The sequence below is a fragment of the Labeo rohita genome, chromosome 10 (genome assembly GCF_022985175.1).
Source record: "Labeo rohita strain BAU-BD-2019 chromosome 10, IGBB_LRoh.1.0, whole genome shotgun sequence".
Classification (NCBI taxonomy): Eukaryota; Metazoa; Chordata; class Actinopteri; order Cypriniformes; family Cyprinidae; genus Labeo; species Labeo rohita.
The window spans coordinates 26404534-26422990 of NC_066878.1; the positions used below are offsets into that span (position 1 = coordinate 26404534).

At 31.3% G+C, this 18457-nt stretch overlaps 2 protein-coding genes across 4 annotated transcripts in view; one reads left to right on the forward strand and one right to left on the reverse strand.

Annotated features, from left to right (window-relative positions):
- Window positions 1-10566, reverse strand: part of epb41l4a (erythrocyte membrane protein band 4.1 like 4A) — a 75681-nt gene extending 65115 nt beyond the window's left edge. For both annotated transcript variants that reach the window (XM_051121577.1, XM_051121576.1), the window contains exon 1: window positions 10103-10566. In XM_051121577.1, the coding sequence (XP_050977534.1) occupies window positions 10103-10201 (99 nt within the window). In that variant the 5' untranslated portion in view covers window positions 10202-10566. The remainder of the gene's footprint in view (window positions 1-10102) is intronic.
- Window positions 10567-12412: 1846 nt separating this feature from the next.
- Window positions 12413-18457, forward strand: part of apc (APC regulator of WNT signaling pathway) — a 49573-nt gene continuing 43528 nt past the window's right edge. The window contains exons 1-2 of one of the 2 annotated variants that reach the window (XM_051120669.1): window positions 12413-12635; window positions 13681-13737. The gene's annotated coding sequence lies outside the window, so the exon portion shown is untranslated. Of the gene's footprint in view, window positions 12636-13680; window positions 13738-18208; window positions 18291-18457 lie in introns of those variants that run through there. The other variant, XM_051120671.1, reaches the window with a different exon arrangement.

The window sequence follows — 18457 nt, forward strand, 5'->3', positions numbered from 1 at the left end:
AGAATCTTTGTGGAAAATTTGTGGAGAAAGAATCTTGAGAAAAGTTCCTTTCTATGTGTTGAGAAAAAAACTACATTCTGCATAAATAAAATAAAGCATTTCTAATAGCATTTAAACATATAAGCCCAAAATTCTTGACACACACACACACACACACACACAAATAAATAAATAAAAGCAAAAATTGCAATTTTTAAATAGTAAAAGGATTAATACACAATTGTAGTATTTGTGATTCCATTAATTTATGATGAATTTAATTTGATAAATAAATAAATATAAATTACAGCATATACAAACCAAAAACTATCTTTTTTTCAATGCAAAAATATATATATATATTTACATAATAAACATTTATCAACCCTTGTGCGTCAATTAAAAAAGTTACACATAGGTCCTTAGTGGACAGAAATGTCCATGTCAAAAAACTCCCATAAAAATTTGAAGCTACGAAGCACAGACTTAATTCTCATTTTAAAGAAGTAGAAAAAGTTTAAAAAGTGAAACAAAAAAAAAAGTTATTGAGGTTCACGTTTATGTAAAAATGCTTTATGAACAATATTTTATATAAAATATATATTTTATGAAACATATTGAACTCTAAACTTGCTAGAAAATCAAAGTCATAAATCTAAACAAGTTGTGTTCCAAATTTGAGGTTGATATCTCAAAAAATGAGCTTTCAGGGAGATTTTGTTTGGGCACAGTACTAAATTTTCCCCATTAGACGCCAGCAAAACTCCACTGGTGCACACAGTGGTTGAATTTGAGATTTACAGTAGAGTTTTTCTCTCTCAAATATTACAAACACACACACAATTTTTTTATGACACAAATACAAATCACACTCTGACATCCGTACCAACACACCCACACAATTATAGCTGCAATATTTATCCAATTGGCTCTATAATATGCAGAAGCAGAAAACAGAAATAAAGCGAGCATTTGCTTTATTGGCCAAATCTAAAAAAATTGGCACCAAAATTAAAAAAAAAAAAAAAATTTGAAGCCTTGCCAACAGAATGAAAGTCTATTAACAAAAACGTAATTTTATCATTTTACAGTTAAAAGCCACTGTGATTAAAAATAGCAATGGGGACATTTTTGTCCTTAAGGTCCTGAGAGGAACTATTTTTTGTACCTAATGCAAAATAGATTTATGAAAGGAAATGGGAGTGAAATAGTAAAATTCCAATCAAAATACACACCTGTGCCAAAATTTATGCAGCCGGCAATAAACACAGGCAAAATGATCCAAAAAAACAAAGCTGAAATGGACAAAAATGTCCAAAAGGTCACACAAGGGTTAAACATTACAATTCCCCCAAACTGGACTAAGTTGCAGATATTCTCTATAAATGCATTTACACAAAATGCAATGCAAAATTATATATTATACATTAAATATTTTTAAACACACAATCTCAATATGAACTCAGACATTTGTCATTAAATGATTTAAACTGCTATATACATTCAGTTTATTTAGAATCTAAATATACACTGTAAAAAAATATTTTTTTGAGTATGTTTCACAAGAAAACACTATTTCAGTCAAAATTTTTCATTTCAATTCAATGTGTTCAGTGTGCATTTCTTTGTAATAACAGTATTTGTGACATTTACTAGCAATTTCGGAGTAAAAAACGGTTTCAAAGCAAATCCTACACTGTTTTTTTTGTCCCATTGTGAACTAAGAAGTGAACATATAAGTAAGTTTCTTAGTTCTTTAATAATCAACTACAAGAGATTTCCCAACTACTGCATTTGACTTTATGATTCAGTCTACAGATCAAGAAACTGAATATTCCATGTGCCTCTGGGAACCAAAACCCAGAAACCACATCTCTGTGGAGCCGTGCGCTTTGGGAAAGTTTGTGCGCAGCAGACGGATTTAAAATTAGACTCCAGCATCGGTAATAATTCATATGCATGAGGCTTGTTGAAACACAAGCGAGACTGTCGCTGGAAATTTCAGCTTGATGACGGATGAGCGTATCTAAAAGCCTTTGTTGAGCGCTTGCACTCGACGTCGAAAGGAACCTACCAGGCCATTATCGAGGACAGAAGCCTGGAAGGAAACTAAAGACTGATGCAGGTAGTTTTTAAGCGTGACACGATTCAGAATAACTCGGATGATCTGGAATGACTCTTATCAAAGACGAAATGTTTAAATAAAGCATAAAAGAACGACAAAGCGGCCTGATTATTTTTGACTGTCTTCTATAATTCAAAGCTCCTTCCAAACGGATCGTTGATGTAAATTTGATGAGCACCTCAATCAGCTCAATCAACTGAATAATTAGCGTTCTGATTGCCGTCAGCAGTTTATTTAAGGACGTTCCTGCCGTCTGCACACTCTGAAGGAATGTGTCTGAAAAACAAACTGATCAGTGTTGATTCTGCGTTTGACAGGAGAGATTACAACTCTCATTGTGAATGAAGGAAGTCGCTGATGCAGAGATTATTGTCATGTTCTTTTCTCGCTCCTTCAAATGCCTGTTAAATCTTCTGACCTCAGCTGACACACAAACACTGCTGACACTCAATCCACAGATGGATTTTGCATGTCTGCACCATTTTTGGACCAAATCAGCAGAATTCTATGGAAGTTATATGAGTTTATATATGTTATGTATGTGTTAAATGGAACTGAGACTACTACACTTGTATTGGTAACTGGAAGCACAAGTCAAATAGCTAAAATATCCAACAAACAAGATATTCAGAATTAAATTGCGTTCCTACAGCTCAAACAGTTTGCAAAGATCACCAAGATCTCAGATAATGCATGAACTGATCAAATGTATACATTAAAGGAGAAGTCCACTTCCAGAACAACAATTTGCAAATAATTTACTCACCCCCTTGTCATCCAAGATGTTCATGTCTTTCTGTCTTCAGTCGTAAAGAAATTATGTTTTTTGAGGAAAACACAGGTCGTTCTTGAACGATTTGTTCATTTTGAACGAATCTTTAATGTGACTCGCAAAGAACGAGTCATCTCGGGGAGTGATTCGTTCACTCGCACGTGCAACATCCTATCAGGTTCTGTACTGGAATTAGTTCACCTGTTTCGAGTCTTCTGGTTTTTCGAGTCGTTCGTTCATCTTATGGGGCTGTCACATGATGCTGATTTTGCTAAAATTAACGAAATGACTCAAAAAAAGATCTGTTCATTTTGCTGAATGAGACTCAAAGGTCCGAGTCGGTAAAATGATCCGAACTTCTCATCACTACTACGAATTACGTCTAAGTTCATCGTCTGTGTACTCCGGCTAAAAAAGGTAGAGTATGTCGAAAAACTCCATCTTATTTTCTCCTACAACTTCAGACACGTTGTACCTTTTTGTTTGTAAACAGCGTTTGACTTACTTGCACTTGCTTAGTCTTCGCGCGTTCGCTTTGCAAACACTGGGTCTGTAGTTCCGCCTACATTCAGCGTGACCTTTCGACATGATTCAATACGTAGCATCGTGAATGTGCATACCAGAACCTGCACTACATGAGCTTTTGTGCTTAAAAAGTATACACATTTTTATTTTCAGAAAAAAATGACTGATCGTTTCACTAGATAAGACCCTTCTTCCTCGGCTGGGATCGTTTAGAGCCTTTTGAAGCTGCATTTAAACTACATTTTGGAAGTTTAAAATCAGGGCACCAATGAAGTCCATTAAATGAAGAAAAATTGTCATTATGATTAAATTTTTAATAGTTTGGCTTTTATCACTATTTTTGTGTTTCTTTCTTCAAAAAAATATTAACAAAATTAAACATCTGAGCCTTGAAGTTTCTGAAATTTTTCTGAAATTTTCTGAAAAAAATCTGAAATTAAGCCTCTTCTGCTCACCAAGCCTGCATTTATTTGATCCAAAGTTACAGCAAAAGCAGTAATATTGTGAAATATTTTTACTATTTAAAATAACTGCTTTCTATTTGAATGTATTTTAAAATGTAATTTATTTCTGTGATCAAAGCTGAATTTTCAGCATCATTACTCCAGTCTTCAGTGTCACATGATCATTCAGAAATCATTCTAATATACTGATTTGCTGTTCAAGAAACATTTATTATTTTATTATTTTTATTATTAATATTTAAAACAGTTGAGTACTTTTTTCAGGATTCTTTGATGAACAGAATGATTCAAAGACCAGGGGGATTATAGAAATTAATACTTTTATTTAGCAAGGGTGCTTTACATTGATGATAAAGACATTTATGATGTTACAAAAGATTTCCATTTCAGATAAATGCTGTTTTTGCAGAACTTTCCATTCATCAAAGAAACCTGAAAAAAATCTACTCAGCTGTTTTCAATATATAGCAAATCAGAATATTAGAATGATTTCTGAAGGATCATGTGACTGGAGTAACGATGCCAAAAAAATCAGCTTTGAAAACACATGAATAAATTACATTTTAAAATATATTCAAATAGAAAATAGTTATTTTAAATAGTACAAATATTTAACATTTTTACTGTTTTTGCTGTGATTTTTGGATCAAATAAATGCAGGCTTGGTGAGCAGAAGAGACATTTCTAAAAAAAAAAAAAACATTAAAACAATCTCAGAATTGTTTGACTGGTAGTGTATATGAAAATGACTTGGAAAAAAAATCACATATATACCATACCAAGTTAACTATAGTAAAAATATATGCCTTTTTTTTTAATTTATAAATTACAAAACAAAACAGTCCACCTACAATTTATGAATCTAAAATATCAACAAATGAACCCATTCCTCGGGTTTATGAATGATGGTTTGAATTCTCAAGAGCCCTGTTTAGTTGATTAAGTGTGTTTCAAATAACACCTTAATACTAATTGTTTTTAATAGCAAGTTTCATATAATTACCATTGAGGTGAGGTTTCTCAGAGGAATGTCGTATGACAGGCTCACTGGAAGCAGTGGACAATAAATATCGTATTTCTCTCTGGCACACTTGTATTCACTAAGTAAGAGTATCATAGGTGATACCTTGGGTTGGTGTTGAACATTTACTATGGTGTTGGCATGGTATTCATGATAATTATTCAAAGTATTAATGACATGGTAATATTAGCCACCACTATCATCAAACAAATAAAAGGCATCTAATTTTACTATAATTTTACAGTTGGTTGGCAGAAAGTTACCACCGCTGTGTAGAATATTCTGAGTGAATTCCTTTCTTGAATGAGACGTTGGCAGAGCCAATAAAACATCTCTGGGCTGTCAGGGGTTTCAGAGTTCAGGTTTGGAGTCTGTCTGTGCCTGTCTCTGACAAAACCATAAACCACTACCTCACACAAAAACGCACACACATATTTCATCATGTACACACAGAAACACATAAACACACATAATCCCCACACAGAGACCAATATGTAAATGAGGACATAGAATTCTACATTTCATATAAAGATATGCTAAATATACACTGCCATTTAAAAGATTATTTAAAAGAAATTCATACTTTTATTCAGCAAGGATGCATTAAATTGATCAAAAGTGACAGTTTTAATGTTACAAAAAAATTATATTTCAAATAAATTCGGTTCTTTTGAACCTTCTATTCATCAAAGAATCCTGAAAAATAAAATGCATCACCGTTTCCACAAAAATATTGGGCCACACAACAGTTTTCAACATTCATAATAATCAGAAATGTTTCTTTAGCAGCAAATCAGCATATTAGAATGATTTCTGAAGGATCGTGTGACACCAAAGACTAGAGTAATGATGCTGAAAATTCAGCTTTGATCACAGAAATAAATTACATTTTAACACATATTCAAACAGAAATGTGTTATTTTAAATTGCAATAATATTTCATAATATTACAGATTTTACTGTATTTTTGATCACATCAAATTATATTTTTTTAATTTAATGATTTTAATTAATTTAATTGCATTCCAGCATTCCTGTTTTTGCTTGCTGTTTATTGGCTCCAACAACATCTCATGCAAGAAAGAAATTCACACAGAAATGTGTTATTTTAAATTGCAATAATATTTTACAATATTACAGATTTGACTGTATTTTTTGAACAAATTAAATTATTAAGATATTCAGAATTTAAATGCATTCCTGTAACTCAAACAGTTGCAAAACCAAGTTCATGAGTTTCGATTACCAGGGAATGCATATCCAGATTAAATGTTTACCTTAAATGCAATGCACGTCACTTTGGATAAACGTAAATTGTACATTTTTGTTCCAGTTCTGTTGAAAATTCTATATTTGCATGCTGTTTAATGGCTCCGACAACATCTCATGCAAGAAAGAAATTCACACAGAAATGTTACAGATTTTACAGTATTTTTGATCAAATAAATGCAACCTTGGTGAGCAATAAAAAAAAACATCATTTGAAAACATAAAGAATTCTTCTAAACCTGTAAAAAGAAAACCTAATGCATTTTCAATGAAAATTAAAAAGATATATTTTTAATGCATTAGTTGTTTTTTCAAACATGTTACATCGAGATTACCATGGGGAAAAGCTGATGCACAAAAACGCATTTTATGAGCTGCAAATGCATGACATGCTTTCTAGTTGTGGTTTATTTCTGTCTCTTGTGCCACATTGTCATTATGAGATAAGCGCCAGATAATGGGCTTAAAAGGTCAGACGGCACAAGAAAACATTCAATAATTTCATCCTGTCCTCTTCGGTACTGTATAATTAGCTGATTAGGTTCATTAATGTGAGCTGTGAAATGTGCTTGTAAGTGAATATGTAAAATAACACACACGAGCCCATTTTGGAAACCCATTAAACGCAACAACGAAGGGGTTTGATCCAGAGCTCGCATTAGTCCACCTCAAATCCAGCCAGAGGAAATCTGCTCCATCTTATCACCGGGGTTCCTCTGCCTTTGTCTGGAGCGGCCGGCACACTCCCAAACGACACACACCCCCTCCGACCGCTGACGGATGGGTGGGTGTGGAGGACGAGGGTGTCGCTCCAACGGCGTCCACAATCCACAATCCACATTTTCCCTTCACTTTCCCAGTTTCACTTTCTCTGTCTGTTGCACCCCAAGCAAAATTGGCATTAACATGTACTTACTTCTTTTAATTTCTTTTCAATTTTAGAGTGAAATGTGACCTAGAGATACTCTCAAATATTCAGGTCAATTTTGATGCACTGTAGCCTCGCACTGAACCCTCAAACTTCACAATAGGAGCTTTGAATAATCTTTTTGTTTTGAAACATACCAAAGGCCATTTATTGTTTAGAAAGCACTGCTATTCTCTCACAGGAAACACACCGGAGGAAGACAGTCTAAATCTGGTCAGACCCTAAATAAATGTTTCTCTTTGTCATTTGCAAATGTCAGGAGAGCATCACCTCGACTCAAGCGCAGCCTTTGAGCTGCTGTCTTTGTTTTGCGATGATGGAAACATGTGAGGCGTTCTGTTCCTCACGCACAACTACACACACCACCGTCTGGGTCAAATCAATGAGGCCTTTGTATCGTAAAATGTGTGTGAAATGCTCAGCGTTTTATGTGTGTAAGCATCTGTGCACGTGATCAGGCTTTATAAGCACAAATAAAGCACTTAAATGCAAAAAAACATTTATTGCTCATTTTGTAGTGTTAGGGGTTTCATAAAAGGGAAGGAAACACCTAGCACTCACCTGCATAGCAACGCCTTGGTCTCAATTTGATGTGATTTAATTTCATTTTTGTTGTTTTAAAGTGAGTTGTTTTTTTCAGTGGCCTTGATGGAGGAAAATGGGGCGTCACGCTAAGAACATCTAGACAAGCGTGACAGATGGACACTTTCATCAACTTTCATCTCAAAATCTGTTCCTAAACTCTGTGACCATGAACTACATGTCTGGCAAAGTGCAACAAACTAATACAGCTGTAATGAAAAAGCATTTCTGAGCCCTTCACATTGTTGTTTTTACCTCCTACTTGCAGATAACAAGCTAAAAACGCTTAAAAGGCTTATGTACTGTACATTAAAGACCTGCTAATGATCCTCCTGCTCCGCCGTCCATTAACTATTCATAGCAAACCAGCAACACGATATCTGACAGTACTCTGTTCAGAGACAAACATGCTGCATGTGAACGATTACAAAAAAAGCAGGAATATTCCGGCTGACAGGGAACGTTCTGGGAAGGTTTTCTCAATGTTCCTCAAGTGACGTTAATAGAAGTTTTGTTCAGAGCTATCTGGTCTTTTAATGTTCTCAAACCATTATTTATATACTCTTCATGAAATGTTACATTTCTGAAACACTGGATGTTCATGTAACTTTTTTTAAATGTTGCTACTGATTTTAGAATGTTCAGAGAACATTCAAAAGTAACATTTTCCATAATGTTTGCAAAATGATAAACATGGAATGTTCCGTTAACATTCTAAAAAACATTTTTAAGCATTTAAAAAACTGGACTTCAGAGAACATTCAGAAATAACGTTTTCATAGATTAATAGAAATATTAAAATGTTTTAGAACATATTTTTGTAAGCTGGGATACAACTGATTTGTCCAAACTGGTACGAATATATCAGAAATAACAAAAATAACGTTTCGCTTATGTTCCCAGTAAGTAATGAAAATGTTACTTCTGAATGTTTTTTTTTTCTTACTTATATACAAACATAAAGGGAATGTTCTATTTTATCATTTTGAAAAAAATGTATGTTGCGTTTTCTGAACATTCTGAAACCATTAGTAACATTTAAAAAACATTAGAAACACTCAACTAAAATGTTTCAGAAAAACATCAAACAGTAAGATTTTTACTATTTTTAAAGAAGTCTCTTCTGCTCACCAAGCCTGCATTTATCTGATCCAAAATACAGCAAAAGCAGTAAAATTTTGAATTTTTTTTCTATTTGAATATATTTTAAAATATAATTTATTCCTGTGATTTCAAAGCTGAAATTTTAGCATCATTACTCCCGTCGCAAGATCCTTCAGAAATCATTCTAATATTCTGATTTGCTGCACAAAAATCATTTTTATTATTATTATTATGTTGAAAACATATTCTTTGATGAATAGAAACTTCAGAAGAACAGCATTTATCTGAAATAGACATCTTTTGTAAATGTCTTTATAATCACTTCTGATCAATTTAAAGCATCCTTGCTAAATTAGTAGTATTAACTTCTATAATTATAACTGGTATAGTGTATAATGTTACAAACGCTTTTTATTTCAGATAAATGCTGATCTTTGTATTTTTTTATTCATCAAAGAATCCTGAAAAAAAAGTACTCTACTGTTTTAAATATTCATAACAATAATAATTTAAAAAAAAAGCAAATTAGAATGATTCTGAAGGATCATGTGACAGTGAAGACTGGAGTAATGATGCTAAAAATTCAGCTTTGACCACAAAAATAAATTACATTTTACAATATATTCAGCTAGAAAACAGTTACTTTAAATAGTAAAAATATTTCTAAATTTTACTGTTTTTGCCGTACTTTGGATCAAATAAATGCAGGCTTGGTGCGCAGAAGAGATGTCTTTTATAATAAAAAAAAATATACAAATCTTGACTGAGTGTATGTGTTTGTTAAAGAAAAGATAACTTTGTTCTGGGAACTTTAAGTTCTGAGAACGCTTCATGAACATACCACGTCCAAAAAAACCTAAAGCAATCCCATAATACCTCTCAGTTAGTTTATACTAACATGTTTAATATTTCCTTCCACACACCATAACTGCTTTATATTCAATAATATTTAATGTACAACACCGCATATCAACATTCATGCTTTTAACATTCTACACAACCATCCTAAAACATAAATCCACTGTAGTCTCTGTTCAGCCAGCTATATTTAATTAGGCCGGTCTGGTTGTGTTTAACCAGATCATCTGGTTACTGTAATCTGGTTAACAGTGTGCTGAGCTCATGGGTTTAGGGTGTGGACCTCTCCAATATGAACACAGCATTAAAAATAGACACAGGAACTGACCATAATCTGTATGATTTATCATTATATTACTTTACAAAATATATCTATGTTGTTCTTTTGTGTGTTAAAAAAGAAAATTGGAATATGCAGGCCCTCTGGATCAACACAATTCATATTTGTGAGGATCTTCATAAAAGCATCTTTTACCTTTATTCCCTGATGTTGGGTGGTTAAAATCAGCTTGGACTCATCCAGGAGCAGAACCTCACAGTAAAACTCCTCTTGGACTGAACAGAAACAACTCATCTTGGACTGGACAGAAGATCCACAAAGAGTTCAGATCCAAACTGAAGAGCCTATAGAAACCTCGGGATGTTACAATCCATCATCCAGCTCCTGTTGTCCTTTGTTACATGTTCTCGTCTTCGGTCTTCATGCACCTGATGGTTGCACCATCCGAATGTCCCATCTGAACTCATATGATGAATAAACTCTATGTGGTAAGGCTCATCGCGCTCTTGAAAGTAAACTCCCGAACCTTTAGTTCTGTTTTGGGCCTGTAGGTGACTTTAGCGGGTGATGTCGGGCTGGATTGATCCGAGTGTCCCATCAAAACCTCCTGATTCACCGAACGTGTTTCACTTGAATTCATGCTGTGTGTTGCCAAGCAGCCCGAGCGGCTGTTCATGTGTGTGACTCCTCCCACGGGCACGCGCACACATCAGTGTGTCATGAGCAGGACTGTCCTGCCACCTGTTGGATACTCAGCGCATCCTCTCATCTAAAAATGCTGTCAGGGATTCTGTCTTGCTTATTCATTCATTCATTCATTCATTCATTCATTCGTTCATTCATTTATTTCAACAGCAACATTTTATTATAAATAAAGATTTTTTTATTTTTTTATTTTAACATCAAAATTTCATTATAAATAATGTTTTTTTCAACATTTTATTATTAATAATGATTTTTTAAAAACAATACTATTTATTTATTTATATTTAATAAATATTTTATATTTATATTTAATAATATTTTTTGAAACAATGATTTTTAAAATACATTTATTTATTTATTGTAACACATTTTTATTATAAATAAAGATTTTTTTAAATGCATTTATATTATAACATCAATATTTCGTTATAAATAATGTTTTTAATTAATTAATTTGTTTATTATAACATCAAATTTTTATTATAAATAATATTTTTAATACAATTATTTATTTATTTATTTATTTATTGTAACATCAAATTTTTATTATAAATAATGATTTTTTAAAAATACATTTATTTATTTATTATAACATCAAATTGCTATTATAAATAATGCTTTTTCGAAATAAAATTATTTATTTATTTATTTATTATAACAAAAAATTATTATAAATACATATTTTTTAATAAAATTATTTACGTATATATGTATGTATTTATATAACATAAAAATTGTATTATAAATAATGATTTTTTGAAATATTGATAATAATGATTTTTTTTATTCATTATAACGTTACAATTTTATTATAAATAATGAATTGTGTTTATTTATTTATTATAACATCAAATATAACATCATTTTATTATAAATAATGATTTTTTAAACAATAAATACATTTATTTATTTATTTATTCTAACGTTAATTTTTTAAATAAATAAAAATATTTTTATAAATAATAATTATTTAAATAAAATCATTTATTTATTATAACATCAACTTTTTTATAAATAATGATTTTTATAAATAATAACATTTATTTATTTATTATAACATCAAAATGTTATTATAAATAATGATTTTTTAAATAAAATAGTTTAATAAACAAGTCATGTTAAATATTAAGAAAAATTAAATAATATAATAATTTAATACATTTTAAATTAAAATGTATTCGTTGAAAATATTGTGTAAATAAATAAAACCTTAAAAGTATAATATTATAATATTATTATATTATAATTATTATACATTAAAATCTTAAACAAAATAATTGATTGTACATTACGTTATGTACATTACACATGTTAAATATGACCAGGAACAATATATAAACATAAATAATATACTCATTTAACACATTTACATTTCAAATCATTTAATTTAAAACTAATTCAATTAAAATAATTTAATGTAAATACATTATATTCTTCTCAAATTGGTGTGAGCAACATAAAATGTCATTTTAAGTTTTTTCTTTTTCTACAAAAATATTCCATTGCATTTACACTAAAACACCAGCTACAGTTATTGCTTCTGTTGTAATATAAAATAGGCTTCGTCAGGCAATGCAAGCTTTCAAAATCTTTCACTTTGTTTGATTTTTTAGTTGGTTGCAATGGCAATTATTTATTAATATTATTATTATTATTATTATTATTGTTGTTGTTGTTGTTGTTGTTATTATCATCATTATCATTATCACGTGTCTACTCATTATCGAAGAGATTAAAGCACTTCTTTCGCCCGCCGCTTGGTGTCGTGTTGAGCACGCAGCTTACGGCGCATGCGCGCAGCCTCACTCCACTAACAATATGGCGAAGCGTCGCGGGGACTGGAGCTGCTGAGGAGAAAATCACTCACACAAAAGAAGAAAAAGTTTGAAACAAACACATGATATTATCAGCAAACCGAGAAATATCCGTTCATTGGACTCCAACAATATGAATTCACGGGATTTATTCCGGCTTGGGCGATAAACTCGAGTTATTTAGTGGAAGAGGACGAATGTTTGTGCAGGTAAGACTTTAAATAGCTTCAGTAGTGTTTATATAAACAACATAATCTCAGATACACGTTAGTATACGGAAGTTTATGTTAATAGTGCTTTGTTTGACTTTATAAGACGGTGTGCTCTTAAAACAAGTAGTGTTTTCTCAAACTAAAGCCTGAAGAAGTGTCTGTTTATGTGTATTTGTGTGTTAAGAGTTTGTAGAACAGCTGTGATATGAGCACCCATCCATTAATATTGAATAAAAACTAATCAGTGCAAATGTTACGTATGTATATTGTGTATTTTACTGCCCTATACTGTTAAAAACCTACAATTTACATAAAGTTAAGTATTTACCTCACTCTAACATCATCTCATTTTAAAAACTTGTTTGTATAAATAATTTAAATGATAAAAATATTTTAATAAAATATTCTAATTGTTTATATATATATATATATATATATATATATATATATATATATATATATATATATATATATATATATAATTTATTTTTATTATGTTACACTGTTATTTTAATAGTTTAATGTGTTTATTTATTTTTGTTTATATATATATATATATATATATATATATATATATATATATATATATATATATATATATTATTATTTTTTTTTTAAGTTACACTGTATGTTATTTTAATAGTTTAATGTATGTTTATTTATTTTTGTTTGTTTTATATTTTATATATATATATATATATATATATATATATATATATATATATATATATATATATATATATATATATATATATATATATATATATGTTTATATATGTATATGTATAATGAATTCCCAGGAAAAATAAAATACCATAGTAACAGCACGTTACTCTAATAAAATATGTTACTACCCTAATAAACTTTACAGTTGATTGTACTGTAATACTATTCTATACTTCTCAGAATTCTCTTAAATTCTGCTCTAATAAACTTAATCTATTGTTGCTCTGTTCTGTTATTCACTGTAATAAGAGAAATAAACTACTCAAGCAGTCTGATGAACTCTGCATCTCTCTGATAAATCCGTTGTTCGTTACAGGAGTCCAGCATTGGATCTGCGCTGCACCCCTTGGCAAGTGCCCTGCACTGGCAGACGGTGAGGAAAACTTGTGTTTTTTACAAAATCACTGTGCTGTGATGTTTTTTAGATGAAGAAAAGTGTTGTTATTTTTACCTCTCCCCTGCTGAAGCACAATACGGGTCGTTTGACTTTGACGGAGCCTTTGAATATGGTTTGACGTGGTTTCAGCTGTTGTTGTCACGTGTGGTTTCAGCTGTTTTGAGAAATCAGTCTCATTGTAATTAATCACCATCTAGCTATATAAGCAGTTTTGACATTACTTCTTAATGTTAGTGCATTTAGTAATGGTATTCATATTGGACAGTTCATAATGCCCATGTCTGCAGTGGATTACTTAATTATTAGGGGTGTTGTACAGTTTTGCATTCTGTTGCTGGTTTGTTTGCTTGTTTTAATCCTCCTTTATTGTATTTTGCATAGAAAACAGTCGCTAGTATTTTATTCAGAATTTTTAGAAGTCAGGTTTGGTATAGGAATATAAAGCAGGGGTTCATCGGGTCTTAATTAACTGCACAGATTAAGGCCTAAAAAGGTCTTAAATCAGAAATTAAGAAATTGTAAAAAAAAAAATTATATGCTTTGCAAAAAAAGAATACATGTGTTGGTGTTTCCCCCAATACGTACATCTAAGCATCCTTAATGCAAAATGAAGATATGAGGTCTTGTTTTCTGAGAAATTTAACAAAATTGAGTTTATGCTTTCCCCTTGTGACGCCTAAGTTTAATTCACCGTATTACAAATAAATCCTAATCTAATCATGACAAACTATATTTTGTTGGAAAGGTGTAAGACTCCTAAATAGATATTTTACCATATTTTTTGTCTTACAAATTATGTAGGAAAAGTAATAGGTTAATATATATGTCAGAATCAGAATTCCAGAATCAGAGTATACATGCATTCATACATGCATATGTACATATCTGACATGAGAACAGAAAAAACATTTAAATAAAATAAAAACTTAAAATAAATAATAATGTGTATGAATCTGGAACAGACGATTTATGTACAGAGTACATAAATGTCAAGAGTGCAACTTAAAAAATCTACGTCATTACATGAGTTCTGACCTTTGACACAAAAGACTTTCTTCGTTGCCTTTTTCCCTATCACAATTTAGAAATCATAAGGAATTATATGTCAGTGCAAAACTTAAAATCTCAAAATTCATCCTTTGAAAGGCATTTTAAAATCAGACATTGCATTACCACAGAAAATGTACATCATTATCATTCATGAATTATACAAATTTAAGTCTGGATAGTGCATTTGTATGTCTGTGTTCAAAAATGGGCGTGACAGTTAAAGGGTTAATCATAAACTCTCTTCTAAAACAAGACTTCTTATCTTATGTAATTTTGCTTCTTAAGCAAATGCATCTTGATTTAAGGATCTATTTGCACTGGAAAACAAGACAAAAATGGAAAGAAGAGTATCACTTTTTTGCAGCGTGATTACATGCTATAATAAAAGATGGGGGAAAAAAATTATTTTGTTGAATGAAAAAAAAATTGAACTTTGAAGCATTGCTTATATAAGACATTTACGTTTAGAGACTGAATTAATTGACACATTGTTTTCCTTTCAGATTATTCTTTAGATATTATTCTTGGTCCTAAAAAGGTCTTTAAAAGTAAATTTTAATAAATAATTACAGAATTGTAATTTTTGATTTCCTTTAAATTTGCATTAGTATTTGTTCTGATATGAATCTGGAGGAGCTTCGATCCGCTAAAACTGACCTAGAATTGCAAATGATGTTTTAATTTTTATTTTAACGTTCCTCTGAATTCTTGTTGGGGTTTAATTGGATGAAATAGCTTGGTTGAGACTTTACTTTTCATGTGCACGATTTGTTTGACCGTAACAAACCTCATTAATATTTAATTTAGTTTTGAAGTAAGCAAACATGAAGTGAGTACCAGATTTTGCCTGTTTTGTGTATTTTACCATATATTGTGCAAAAGTGCTTTCAAATAGTTTAATATGTGTTTTTGTGTGCATTGTCTATGGATTTGATTGAACACTTATCGAATTGGGTATGTCGCAAAATATTTGTGTAATCATGTTTATATCCTACATAGTGTGCACTTCCCTGGCACTAAATGAACAGGGATACTTAAGGAAGGAAATTATAGATAGAAGTTTTTTAAATGGCACAAAACATTAGCCTTTCCTCTTCTATCTGGAATGTTTTCCCACACAAGGAAGAAAAAGTGCGGACAGTTTCCCATTGAATTGCCCCACAAGAGAGGACTGACCAACAAGAGTCTGTGCCAATGTCCATTTTTCAGCTCTCAAAGACCCAAAGCTCATTTACATGAGAAAAAAAAACACTTCCAGCGTATATAGAGAAAGCCCCCCCGTCCGTGTTGTCTATTCACCACCTCGGTTTGAGAACGCAAATCACAGCCACTTATAGAGCATGATTTATTATTCACAAAGGCTTATTCGGGAACTCTTGAGACTGTAATTGCAATGATAAAGTTGTACAGTAGCAGTAAACACACAATGATGGACAGCAGCGCCACTGTGACCGAATAGTACGGATTATAGACTAAGAAATGTGTTGTTTGTTTAAGACAGTGATTGATAGATTTGTTTATTTTGTTTGCTGAATTTGGACATGATGTATTCAGCTATTATTTAATGGGTTTCCTTCATTTAGGGTACAAGAGACACCATTGTCCTTTACATTTTGGAGCAAATGTTATGTGTGCATTGTGTTTTGGCCTCAAATTATCTGTGAAAGGAAAATCACGTCTGTGACCCTTTTTCATGAAACAAGCAGAACACTTCTGTGTAAATCATAAGTAAATCCTTTTGTTTGTCATTTGTCTTAAATGGTGTAATTGTAAGGTTTACACATTCGTTCTGCTCGAGTTTTATGAATAAGGTCCATTATTGTTTTGGTTTTGTGTACTGGTCATCTTGTGTGGTAAATTTAGAAATTGCTTGTGCTGAATGCAAAAAAAAAAGCCTCTATTGTGAGTAAATGTAAATAATAGGTTTTTAATGCTTAAATTATTATTATTTTTTTTGTACATAAAATGCTTGTTTCGAAATGTGTTTAGCGAGAGATTTCTGTTTGATTGGTTAAGTTAATTTTGTGGAAATAGTATATCTTGCATATCCATCTTGCATGGAAATTCAAGAATAGGACAAATTGCTTTTGTTGTGTTGGTCATAATAAATAAATGAATAAAATACATGTAATTATGATTATATATTTAAGTAATTCAAAATGATCAATTAAATATGTAACTTAAATTATTAATTTACATTATACATTGAAAATTCCATTAAATAATAAAATGAATAACTGAATGTCTAACACTGCATATAATTGTATAGTTATTCATATAATTTTTTTAAAATATTTGTGGAAAAACTACAAAATTATATTTGTGGTAATACTATATACTTGTGCATTTGCAGAATTGCATGTTATATATTTATTTGTATTATTAATGAATTCATTATTATTATCAATGTAAATTATAATTATAAAATTATTTGTTATAAATTATTATGCATTCTAAATTACATAATTTAAATAATTTGTTGTATGATAAATTAAATTAATTATAAAAATATTTCAATATAAAAAATTAATTCAAATTATTTTTTGTATATATATTATTAATTCTGAATTACGTAATTTAATAATTCATTTCACTTTAATTCATTTAAATGTATGTCATTGCATGGAATTATATTATATTATATTATATATAGTGTTGCAGAAAGGTGGAAATTTTCTAGTAAATTTTGGAACAATTCCAGAAATTTTTGAACCTTTCCAGGATTTTTTGGTATCTTCCAGGGATTTTTTGGAAGGTTTCTGGAAATTTACTAATTATGTTACATTTTAGTCCTGGATAAGCAGTGGAAAGATGTATGAACGTAATTATATAATTAATCATTGCAAATAATTATTAAATCTGATACATATAATTACATTGCATGCAACAATTATTAGTTATACAAGTAATTTTTTTGTCAGCCTATATGTATGCAAGATGTTATGTTTTTTTTAAATTAGACTTGTTTGTACATATAACACAATTATGCTTTTTTTTTTTTTTTTTTTTTTTTCAAGATGTTGGTTTTGTTTTTAATTCTTTGTTTTTTCGGATGTTGATGTAGATTTCAGTTGCATCTGTCAGTTTGTTTGTCCATCATAACATTGCTTTAATTCATTTACCATGCATCTTCCATATACTCTGTGGTTAGGCTGCCATATTGATTTGTTGATTGTATATCAGGTCATGTGACCTTCAGTCGTTCTGACCTGTCTCTGCATCCCCAGCACCCCGTACGCCCGGGGCCGCACCACTTCCCCCCCACGAGAGCTTTAAAAGCCAGTCAGGGGAAGCAGCTGTGCGGTGGGGCCAAAATCTGGCCAGCCACCATCAGCCACTGCACCAACACCGGCCTAGGCTGGCTGCTTTCTGATTGGCCAAGCCCTCGCCCATGTGACTCAGGGCTGGCTGGATGCTCTCCGGCAACTGACACAGTTGATGGGTTGCTGGGATGGAGGCTGTCACTGGTGCAGAATGGGGTAAGTCTCCGTTTAACGCCCTGGTCTCTCGATGCAAACGTGCAGATGCGTCGTCTGCCGCTCCGGCTATTCAGCACGGGGGAAATAATAGCGCGTTTGTGCGGTACAGCAAGGCGGTGCCGATAAGCCTTTTGTTTTGATGCCTGGTTATTGAGAGGGTGTGGGGG